General features: G+C 34.6%; 1 protein-coding gene across 7 annotated transcripts in view; it reads left to right on the top strand.

The window, feature by feature from the left end:
• MON2 (MON2 homolog, regulator of endosome-to-Golgi trafficking) overlaps positions 1-12,686 on the top strand; it is a 132,989-nt gene that overhangs the window by 56,309 nt on the left and 63,994 nt on the right. For all 7 annotated transcript variants that reach the window (XM_058426984.1, XM_032173180.2, XM_032173179.2 and 4 more), the window contains 6 exons: positions 1,099-1,223; positions 1,670-1,806; positions 2,540-2,693; positions 8,986-9,218; positions 11,367-11,448; positions 12,046-12,230. In XM_058426984.1, the coding sequence (XP_058282967.1) occupies positions 1,099-1,223; positions 1,670-1,806; positions 2,540-2,693; positions 8,986-9,218; positions 11,367-11,448; positions 12,046-12,230 (916 nt within the window). The remainder of the gene's footprint in view (positions 1-1,098; positions 1,224-1,669; positions 1,807-2,539; positions 2,694-8,985; positions 9,219-11,366; positions 11,449-12,045; positions 12,231-12,686) is intronic.

Raw genomic sequence — 12,686 nt, 5'->3', positions numbered from 1 at the left:
CCTGATCTAGTTCCTTTAAACTAAGCTTTATCATGTTTAGGACAATGCCAGGCCTCTGCATATACTTACCCAGTCATTAGCAGTCTAAGTGATAATGTTGTTTTTAGTTATTCCTCCTACTGTGTCATTATGATTATGTCCTCCTTTTAAGCATCCAGATAAAGATACTGAAAGGCATTAGAAAATACTAGCAGCTAAGACTTTGTGCTAAAAGCCTGAGGGCTACTATATTTCCCCAAATTTCTTGTCTCACATTATGGTTCACTCATTTTGAGATACCCCAGCTAAAACATCCAATAACTTGCTGCACCTAGTAGCAAGAATCAGTTTGGCCTAATAATCACAACGTCAGCTTAGTTTTTACCTCCCAAAGGTCCTGCTGTATTGTCAATTAATAAGTAACAAAAACAATCCATTTACCTTTGAATAAACTGGTTAGCTTTTGTTTGTTCATTCAGTTATCAGACATGTAATGAATAATGCCTTGGGTGTGCCTTGAACATTATTTATTTATAAAGAGCTTGCTGAGAAATGGTCTATATTAGCAGCAATAGTAATGATAATTAATACTTAATTAGCAGTACAGGCCCTGTTCTAATAGTTATATACTTTACATCTGTCAACTGCTATAGGTTCCTCCTTATTTTTCTACTATAAAATTTATACTAAGCACCCTTTGGCTTGCCTCTTTGTTTCTTTAGTAGCAAAGGAAAGTATGGAAAAACTGCTCTGAATAGTAGAACATGCATCCTGTCAGCAGTTTATGTGGTACATGCTGTCTGGAGGTTTTTAGAAATGGAGATGGCATGATGGTATTATCTGCTTTCTAAAGAGCAAGGATAAAGGATTAACTGTATTAGCAGATTACTAATGTTTTCAGGGATATATTTAGAGAAACACTGTGATTATTTTTACTGTTAATGTTTCCATGTATAACTACATTTCCTTTCTCTGTTTCTCCACTCCCCATTAAGAGTTTGATTTCTAATCTAAAAGATTTTATTGGCTTGTCCATAGCACTAAGTTAAAAATAAGAACACAGTCTATAATTCTTCTCTTTGATTCAAAGAAATAGTATTAAAAATCATATATTTTTAGGTAACTGAATGTGAGATATTTCTGTCACTTCTGGTGAAATTTCTGGATGCAGATAAACCACAGTGGCTACGAGCTGTTGCAGTGGAATCAATACACAGATTCTGTGTGCAGCCTCAACTATTAAGGTAAAACCTCAGCAATAGTTTGTTAAATAGATAGGTTAATGTTTATTAACCTGTAAACTAACCTATAATAGGTTAATAAACTAGTCAGAAGACTTTTGGTATTTATTCCCAATATTAGTGATTTCTAAACAGAGAAAATAGGGTATTGTATCTATAAGGACGGGTAGGGCGTGTAGATGTGGAAAAGAACAGTGAGGTTAAACACACGTGGTGAGTGATAGACATCAGTCTGAATTTACTGATTTAATATAGCCAAAATAATTTTTTTTAGAACTGTGACTGCTATCTGAATCTTTGTCCTAAATTGGTAAAATTACTGAGTTGTAATGAAGAATTTTTTAGTATAGTTTAGTAACTCTTATAGTAATATCACTTGCTATAAAAAGGTTTAAAATTTTTAATATATTCAAATGTTTTTCCCAAAAACCTTTTAAATCATTTTACAGGTCATTTTGTCAGTCCTATGATATGAAACAGCATTCTACCAAGGTTTTTCGTGATATTGTAAATGCACTGGGATCTTTTATACAGTCCTTGTTTCTTGTCCCCCCTACTGGAAATCCTGCAACAAGCAACCAAGCTGGTAAAAACATATTCATAATTTTGTTTTTTATATTCTGCCATAAGTTACAGTATTGACTATTCTGAGAGGATATTATGAAATTCTGTGACTAGAGAAATTTGGGTTACCTAAACATGTTGGTAGTAAAGAATTGCACTTAAAGAATAATCTGATCTCACTGAAGCAGTTGCGTTTCTTTTTTCCAGAATAGGTTTTCTTCTCTGACATACTTTCAGTTTCTCTGATCACATAGGAACAAAAGTTTAGATGCTAATCTTCATCTTAAAAGAACCTTTATTTGATGACTCCCTTTGAAGAGTCTAGATGGTTACCACCTTAGGAAGACTTAGTCCCTCTCTTAAAGGGGTTAACATGGTTGGAGTTTGTTTGGGAATCTATATGGTTTGTTGTTTCCCTTTACCTTCTTTCTCTTCCACTTTGTACTGAGTGATGGTTTTGTATACTTTATTCCCACTTCTGATAAAAAGTGGTCTAATGAAAGATAGGCTAAACATTTATCAGTATTTTTACTTCCTCTAGTAGCTTTTATTTTAAAAAGGGAAATGGTATTTTAGGGAAATAGGAAGATTCTCTGATAGACAAAGTAGTACTGATAAATTTCATTTATTTCTGCAATACCCATTCTGATAGTACAGAAGTTTTTTTTAAAGATTGGCCAGGTGTTTGAATATTACTGATTTGTAGTCAAGTAGTAAATTAGTCTCTTTCCTTTTTTTCCCTTCTTCTGTAACAGGAAACAATAATTTAGGTGGCTCAGTCTCAGCACCAGCTAACTCAGGAATGGTGGGGATTGGTGGAGGTGTTACTTTGCTACCAGCATTTGAATATAGGGGAACCTGGATACCTATTCTGACAATCACAGTTCAAGGCAGTGCTAAAGCCACCTAGTAAGTAGTAGTAGCATTATTTTATAAGGAATGATGTTGTTGGGGGTGATATTTAACCTAAAATGCTTCTCTATTATATTTTAAATTTTAGACCCAGTACTTCTAATGTATTTTAGAGCTTATTTTCTTTCGTCATATTTTGAAAATTGTATCTAGGACTGGATTTTACTTGTTTTCTTTTGTGCTGTTTGTAGACTAACAGCATTATAAAACAAAATGTGATTTCTTTACATATGGACCTATTAGCTCTCCTATACAGCTTTTTGGTTTAAGTATATGAATTAGTTTCAGACCACTTGGGCTTAGGTCTTCTGATATTAGCTGAGTTACTATCAGCAAATTAATCTTTTTTCTTTTTTTTTAACCTCATTTCTCTCATCTGTACAATGGGAGTAGTGATATATCTAATTTTCAGAATTCTATATGTAAGAAAAGTTATTTTAAGTGCTTATCTACTCATATTGTTAGGGTTTAACACATGGAAATTTTAGTTTTTAATTAATTAAAAAGTGTTTAATGGATTCCATATCTGTTATTTTTAAATAGTTTGTCATTAGCCATTTCAATTTAACAAATGCATACTCAATAATGTATTACTGATTTTTTCTTAAGTCTTAATGAGATACAGTACTTACAGAAATAAGGCAATCAATACTACATGGATATAACATTGCTATAGTTACTATGAGGGAGTTATAGATATATTTTGAGTAATTAGTATGTACAATTAAAACTATCCTTGGCCAGATACAGTAACTCATGCCTATAATCCCAGCACTTTGGCAGGCCGATGTGGGCAGATCACTTGAGGTCAGGAGTTCGAGACCAGTCTGGCCAATGTGGTGAAACCCTATCTCTACTAAAAATACAAAAATCAGCTGGGTTGGTGGTATGCACCTGTAATCCCAGCTACTTGGGAAACTGAGGCACGAGAATCACTTGAACCTGGGAGGGAGAGGTTGCAGTGAGCCGAGATCATACCACTGCACTCCAGCCTGGGTGACAGAGCGAGACTCTGTCTAAAAATAAAACTATCCTTATGACATAAATCAAGACTTAATGTGAAACAGACTCAGGAGGCTGAGGCAGGAGAATCACTTTAGTTCAGGAGTTGGAGTACAGTCTGGGTAACCACGAAACCCCATCTCTTAAAAAAAATAGAAATGAAACAGAATCTTTGGCTAGTTAAAATCATCAGTTTCTCTGGTGTGTCAGTCTGCATTGTATCATCCTAGGTATATTTTACCTTACAGCTTTATGTTGCCTAAAATTATAAAAGTGTAGAGTCATAGAAGACTGAAATATTTTAATTAAAATTCATTGTTATTTTTAGTCATTTATATTAAAATTACTTAGTATTTTATAGGCTTTGCCTTGTTCAAAAGGTAATGACTCAAGTATACTAGAGAATTAAGTTGTACAAGCATCAGATATCTAGCACTAAAGGAGACATTAATTATCTAGTTCACCTTCCCACCTCATTTTATAACCTGAACAAAAACCAACACAGAAGAAAATTTTTGCCTTCTTAGAGCTTACACTTTAGTGAGTGAGATAGTAAATAAATAAATACACAAGTAAATATATAATATAACCTTGGGTAGTGGTTAATTTGAAGAAAAAGCAAGTTAAGGGCATAGAGAATGACCAAGGTGAAGATGGGGACAGAAAGGGTCTCCCTGAGGAAATAATACTGAGCAGACACATAAAGGGAGGGAGTGAAGATGTGTGCTTGAGGAAGAAAAAAAAAAAAAAAGAAACAAGTCACAAAATAATAAATACTTGTCTGGGATGTAGAACTCCTTTTTAAAATTTATTAGTAAAAGCCTACCAACACTGTTTATTGATACTGGATTTTAACTAGTTCTGCTACTAACTACTGTGATTTTGAGTATAGCACTTGATTTCACTTGATCTTAATTTTCTCATCTTTAACACAAGATTAGGACTGAATCTCTAAAGGAACATATGCGTAGATTTTTTTTTAGTGCTATACATACGGAAATTGCTTAATTCTGAAATAATAAATGGCCAGAAAATATTGAGTGTTCTTTTGTACATGGGTTAGTATGTTCACACTGGAGCTTAACTGTTGAATTGGCATCTTTTATTCATTCATTGTGAGGTTCAATATAAAATGATTTCAATATTTTCTTTGAAGGCATATGTATACATCTTGATTGTGCATTCTGTTCTTTTATTGACTGCTTGAGTATAATTTGAAAACTTAAGTGATATATAGATAGAAGTAGTTTTGACATAAGTATTGGTGGCATATTCTTTTATATTTATTACACTACAGATCCCTTCAAAGTTGGACTCGTGACAGTTTTTGCAATTTGACCTTAAGTTTAAAATGTTTAAACAGATAAATTACATTTTATCTCAAAGTGGAATTTATACAGTAATTCTAATAAAGTAGCACTGAAACAGTGAGGTAAGAAAGTATGTGTTTTCCTTTAGGTTTATGGTATAAATAAAAAGTATAAATTACCCTTTCTCTTAACTATTCTAGTGCTTAAAGTCTGTGCCATAGAATTGGAGAATTGGAGTTTCTGATGTTTTGGATTATTTTATGTTTTAGATACATTTTCCCAATAGATCACATATTCTTTGAGAATAGGAATTTGTCTAATGAGATGCTTAACACTGATTTATTTAGGATGTGGCTCTCAAAGGCTAATTGGCCTGGGAGAGATTAAAGCCGTAAACTTTATCTCTCCATTTGAGCTTAAGTTTCTTTCTATTTTTCACTTTCCTTTTATGTTTGGGGGTACATGTGAAGGTTTGTTAAAAAGGTAAACGTGTCATGGGGATTTGTTGTATGTATTTCATCACCCAGATGTTAACCCCAGTACCCAATAGTTACCTTTTCTGCTCCTCTTTCTCCTCCCACCCTCCCCCCTCAAGTAGACCCCAGTGTCTGGTATTTCCTTCTTTGTGTTCATAAGTTCTTATCATTTAGCCCCATTTATAAGTGAGAACGTGCAGTATTTGGTTTTCTGTTCCTGCATTAGTTTGCTAATAGCCTCCAGCTCTAGAACTTAAATTTCATGATCAACAATGTAATTATATTTCTAATGATTACATAAATTTTTAAAAGCTCAAGAGTTGACACATTAGTGGTGGGCTTTAGTGTCAGACTTGATTTTAAAAACTGCTGATTAATAACTGTCATATTAGTCCTCAGTTTTATTATCTGTGTCTCTTAGGGTTTTTGTGAGGAGTTAAATGAGATAATACATATTAAAAAAGTAGAGTCCCAGACTAAGAGTATTTGCTCAGTGAATGATCACTATATATAGATGTTCTTATTTTTTTTAATTTACATTTCTTTATTAATTACCTATCTTGATGATTCAGAAACTTTAAGGTTTTGAGGTAGGACATTTTCTTAGCTTTTTTATTGTAATCTTTAGTAATTTCAATTTTACTTTTGAGATAATTCATATGCCATGAAATTCACCCTTTTACAGTGTATAATTCATGGTTTCATTATATTACAAAGTTGTACAACCATTACCACTACCTAATTCCAGAAAGTTTTCATCACCTCTAAAAGAAACCTCATACCCATTAGCAGTCATTTCCCAATCCCCCTTCTTCTAGCTCCTTAGCAGCCACTAATCTGCTTTCTGCATCTATTGATTTGCCAATTCAGTATATTTCATATAAATGGAATCACACAATAAATGTTATTTTGTGTCATACTTCTTTGACACAACATAATTTTTTTTCAATTGCTATGTAATAAATACATATTTTGAGGGTAAATTTGATATTTTGATACATTTATATAATGTGTAGTAATCAAATCAGGGTAATTGTGTTATCACCTCAAACATTTATCTTTTCTGTATGGTGGGAACATTTGAATTCGTGTGTTCCAGGTATTTTAAAATATGCAATAGATTATTGTTAAGTGTAGTTACCCGACTGAACTGTTAGATGCTAAAGTTTATTCCTATCTGTATAACTGTATTTTTGTACCTATTAATCAACCTCTCTTTACCCCCAAACCTCCACCCTTCCTGGCCCCTGGGAATCACCAATCTGCTTTCCACTTTAATGAGATCCACTTGTTTAGCTCTCACATCAGTATAATTTTTTTTTTTTTTTTTGAGACGGAGTCTCGCTCTGTCACCCAGGCTGGAGTGCAGTGGCGTGATCTTGGCTCACTGCAAGCTCTGCCTCCCAGGTTCATGCCATTCTCCTGCCTCAGCCTCCCGAGTAGCTGTGACTACAGGTTCCTGCCACCATGCCCGACTAATTTTTTGTATTTTTTAGTAGAGACAGGGTTTCACTGTGTTAGCCAGGATGGTCTTGATCTCCTGACCTCGTGATCCGCCCGCCTCGGCCTCCCAAAGTGCTGGGATTACAGGCATGAGCCACCACTGTGCCTGGCCCAGCATAATGTTTTGAAGGTTCATCTGTGTTGAGAATGTGTCCATACTTTATTCCTTTATATGTCTGAATAATATTCCAATATATGGAATCACTTTTTTAAATTAATTGATGCATATTGGGTTATTTTCACTTTTGTTTGTTATGAATAATACTACTGTGAGCATTTGTCTGTAAGTTTTTGCATAGACATGTGTTTTCATTTCTGTTGGGTATACAACTAGTAAGTGGAATTGCTGGGTTATATGGTCACTCTATGTTTACATTTTTGAGGAAGTGCCAAACTCTTTTCCCAAGTGACTATACCATTTTACATTCCTAACAACAATGTGTGAGGGTTCAGATATCTCCACATCTTCAGCAATGCTTGTTAATCTTTTTTACATAGTCATCCCAGTGAGTATGAAATGATATCTTACCGTGCTTTGATTTGCATTCCCTAATGACTGGTGACAAGCATCTTTTTGTGTGCTTCTTGGCCATTTATATGTCATGTTGGGCGAAATGTCTATTCAGATTCGTTGCTCCTTTTTAATTGGATTGTCTTTTTCTTATTTAATTTTAAAAGTTATATATTCTGGATGCCTGTCTCTTATCAGATATGTGATTTGCAAAAGTTTTCTTTCATTCTGTGGGTCTTTTCATTTTCTTGATTGCTGCTTTTTGAAGTACAATTTTTTTAAATTGTGATGAATCTATCAATTTTTTTCTTTGTTGCTTGTGCTTTTGGTGTTATATCTAACAAACCTTTGCCTAATCCAAGGTCATGAAGATTTTTACCCATGTTTTCTTCTAAGAGTTTTATAGATTTAGCTCATACATTTAGATCATTGATTGATTTTGGAGTTAATTTTGCATATGGTGTGAGATAGGGGTCCAACATTACCTTCTGCATGTGAATATCCAGTTGTTCCAGAATCATTAGTTCTTTGTCAATTGAATTACTCTTTTTTCTAGGAATTATTTTGCCAGATATCAATTTTAAGATGTTTAGAACCATAGTTCACTACCTGCCATGATTTAAAACAGATTTATTGTCCTTCCTTCTGAAAACTTTCTCCTAACTATGGGGTAAAAAATTGCTCTGCAGTTTGAACTTGACACACTGATGCCCTTATTCTCACCTTGTTGGCAGATTGTATTTGAAATGATAGGTGAGCTGGGCATCTCACAGCATGAAAAGCATCTTCCTCTTCATAGGAGTGATTTGATTTGATGGCATCTTATTTTTATTTTTATTTTTTTTTTTTTGAGATGGGGTCTCGCTCTGTTGCCCAGGCTGGAGTGCAGTGGCGCAATCTCGGCTCACTGCAAGCTCTGCCTCCTGGGTTCACGCCATTCTCCTGCCTCAGCCTCCTGAGTAGCTGAGACTACAGGCGCCTGCCACCACGCCTGGCTAATTTTTTGTATTTTTAGTAGAGATGGGGTTTCACTGTGTTAGCTAGGATAATCTCGATCTCCTGACCTCGTAATCCGCCCACCTCGGCCTCCCAAAGTGCTGGGATTACAGACGTGAGCCACGGCGCCCAGCCGATGGCATCTTATTTTTAAAGCACAAGTCAGAGTTTGAGAATTTTTATCTCATTGTATTTTGCATGTCAGTCTTAATTTTTCTAATATCTAATATCTAATAACTCAGGGGAGAATGAGAAGTAAATTATTAAAATAATTAGTTATGGCAGTGGTCAGGCCTTAATTTTTCTATTCAGGTTTTTAGAATACCATGAAGAGATCCCTTCCCTAAATGAAAAAATTTGGTAATGTCCCTTTATTTTTTGCTATTCTGTTAACCTTAATTTCTATAGTCTGTAAATTGTAGAAAATAGTTTTATGTATTTTTTTGTTGTTGTGGCTTCTCATTAGTATTCTATATTTTTCATAATTTCAGCTTAGAAATGTTGGACAAAGTTGAGCCTCCAACTATACCTGAAGGTTACGCCATGTCTGTGGCATTCCATTGTTTGCTAGACCTTGTTCGTGGAATCACAAGTATGATTGAAGGAGAGTTAGGAGAGGTTGAAACAGAATGTCAAACCACCACTGACGAATGTTCTTCACCAACACAGTCGACAGAACAGCAGGATTTACAGTCAACATCAGACCAAATGGATAAGGAAATTGGTATATGTCTGTATTTTTAATTTTTATTGGAAATAATTTGAAATTTACTGACAATTTGCAAAAATTGTAGTTTTTATAAATCTTTCACCCTGATTTCTCAAGTGTTAACCACTTTCCCACATTTACCTTACCATTTTTTTGAATTATATGCATGTGACTCTACTTTTTTCTGACCTATTTATAGAAAAAGTTGCAGACATGATGACGTATTACTACCCTTTAATGCATCAGTGTGTATTTTTTCAAAATAAGGTTAGTCTCCTGTGTATCATAGTACAATCACCATCAGAAATTTAACATCAATCCAATATTATCATCTAACTCCAGGTCTCATTCAAATTTTGCCAGTTGCCCTAGTGATGTCCTTTTATGTGTTGAATTTAGTTGCCATGTCTCAACTTGGAAGTTTCTTAGTTTTTCCTTGTTTTATATGACCTTACCTTTTTGAGTACAAGTCAGTCAGTTTGAGTTTGTGTTATGTTCCTTCATAATTACATTCAGCTTATTCATTTTTGGCAGGACTGGCACAGAAATGTTGCTGTGCTGTACTTAGGAAGCATACTACAGTATCAATTTGTGTCATTATTGGAGATGCTCACTTCTATGAGTTGGTTAATACAATGTCAGCCTGGTTTCTTCAGTGTACACTTAATTATTAACTTTTTGTGGAAAAAACTTTCAGATTGCTACTACAAACGAGTGCTTTCCCTTCTGCATTTTTTTGTTTTTTTTAAATTATTCACTTATATTAGTATAGATTCATGGATTCCTATTTTATTCAGAGGATTACAGTCTTTATTATTATTTGGTTTGATGTTCAGATTGTTCCCAACATGGGCAATGGGACCTCTTTCAAGATGGCCCGTGTGTCCTTTGGACATGTCCCATGCCCTTTTGACATTCTCTGAGCACTTCCTTACTATTTGATAGAACAAGATGTTCCAGGCTGATCTTGGATGGTTCTTGTCCACCCCAGGTGTCAGTCATTTCTCCAGGAAGCCCTGGTTCCTTTTAGTGGAGAATAGTATTGAAACGAACACAGGGATACTAGGTATGCTTTTCGCCACTTAGATAGGAAATACATACCCACATACACACACACACACAAGCACACGTCTCTCTACATTTCTAAAATGTCTGTTTCTCTATATTGAATTACCATGACATCACACTAGTTTCTTCAGTTCCAGTTCAGTACCACAAGGTTTATTTTTAACTTTCTGTGTTTGTAATTCCCTTCTCCAACAGTGTGGAACCTGCTGACATTTTGCTCAGTGTATTTACTTATTTGCTTGATTCTCAGTGTATGTAATCAGTCTCCTGGCTGAGCCAGTTTGTTACACTGCACCCTGCCCTCACTCCAACTGGTCACACCGGCTGAGAAAGTTTGGGTTGATGAAGACAAAGGGAAAGGAAAGGATATCAGCTGGGCATAGTGGCATGTGCCTACAATCCCAGCTACTTGGGAGGCTGAGGCAGGAGGATTGCTTGTGCCCATGAGATTGAGTCCAGTCCGAGTAACATAACAAGACCCTGTCTCAAAAAAAAAAAAAAAAAATATGGCTGGGCGTGGTGGCTCACGCCTGTAATCCCAACACTTTGGGAGGCCGAGGTGGGTGGATCACGAGGTCAGGAGTTTGAGACTAGCCTGACCAACATGGTGAAACCCTGTCTCTACTAAAAATACAAAAATTAGCCAGGTGTGGTGGCATGTGCCTGTAATCCCAGCTACTCAGGAGGCTAAGGCAGGAAAATCTCTTGAACCCAGGAGGTGAAGTTTGCAGTGAGCCAAGGTCATGCCACTGCACTCCAGCCTGGGCAACAGAGCAAGACTCCATCTCAAAAAAAAAATATATATATATATGTATGTATATATATAAATATAAAATTTAACTTGTATACAGAAAGATCTTACCACAGATATTTTAAAACAACTTATTTTTAAGACTTCTTCAAGTCTGAAACTATAGTACGGCTTCTGAGTTTTCATTCTTTTAGATTTTTAAATACTGAATATTAGTATTTAATAATTAAGTTGTTAATGGAATATTTGACATATTGTCCAGGAAAATTTTAGAATTTCACATATTAATAAATATTGTGCTATCTATAATTAAAATTAAATATTGTATGTTTTTTTCCTTTAAGTTAGTAGGGCTGTTTGGGAAGAAATGGTGAATGCCTGCTGGTATGGTCTTCTTGCTGCACTCTCACTCCTTCTTGATGCCAGGTATTAAGTCTTTGTAAGTTTTATATTGAACTGTGTCAGTTAAAAAAACACATTAAAATGGTTTACTTACATTTGTCCCTAGAATTATTTTCTAATATTAGTTTTTTATATGTGTGAAACATTATTCTTTTTCCCTCATCCCCCTTCCTCATTCTGTCCTTGCCCTGCCCCAAGCCACCAGAATTGTCATGATGTTTTAATGGAAAATACAGTCCTAAAATTACAGAATGCCTTTTTCATTTCAAGACTTACAACTACTTTTGCACTTATGATTATATTTAATTTCTTTGTTCTTTTTCTTTAGGATTTAAAAATTTACTGGTTTCAAAATGCTTGATATTTTAAGCTAAATCTTTATGTTCTTGGTCATTTTCTTCAGTAATAAATACATGTATTATTATTCATTGCTTTTACCCAGTTCAAATTTTTCAGGTTATGTTAATAGATTAAAATTCCTTCTTAAGTATATTGGTAATATTTTGACAATATTTTTGTATAGATTTTCTTAAAACGTCACTGAATACTTAGTTCCACATCATGCTTTACAGTGTAATTAAAAATAAGTTAATCGGATTAAATAAAATACTTTCTTTTCAGCACAGATGAAGCTGCCACTGAGAATATTTTAAAAGCTGAACTGACTATGGCTGCTCTTTGTGGAAGACTGGGCCTTGTAACTTCAAGAGATGCCTTTATAACTGCAATATGCAAAGGTTCCCTGCCTCCCCATTATGCTCTTACTGTATTGAATACCACCACTGCAGCTACACTTTCCAACAAATGTAAGACAGGCTTACTCAAAATTCTATGTAGTGGGATGATATGGTGTAGACAGAGGATTATAGACATCTGAGTTTAAGTCTCTGCTTTTTCACATACTGACTCTGTGACCTTGGGGAAATTAATGTCCCTGAGAGCTCTTTAAAAATATGGGGTGGGGGGTGGGGGGTGGGGTTGGGATATCCAAAAATCCAGAATTTAAATGCTGCAAAATCTAAAACTTGTTGAGCACCAACATGACAAAGGAAATGCTCATTGGATAAGTATATAATGTGAGTAGGTATATAATACAAACGTATTTACAAATATATTATGCAAATAAATGCTAAGTATATATAATATAAATATTCAAAAATCTGAAATTGGAAACAGTTGTGATCCTAAGCATTTGGGATAAGGGATGCTTAACTTTTAATACCAATTTTAAACAATAATTGTGAGAGTAAAATAAGATAAAT

Source organism: Hylobates moloch, unplaced genomic scaffold (assembly GCF_009828535.3).
Source record: "Hylobates moloch isolate HMO894 unplaced genomic scaffold, HMol_V3 SCAFFOLD_13, whole genome shotgun sequence".
In the NCBI taxonomy this organism is placed as follows: domain Eukaryota; kingdom Metazoa; phylum Chordata; class Mammalia; order Primates; family Hylobatidae; genus Hylobates; species Hylobates moloch.
Note: the sequence above shows the minus strand (reverse complement) of the source record. Positions and strands in the feature narration are given on the sequence as shown.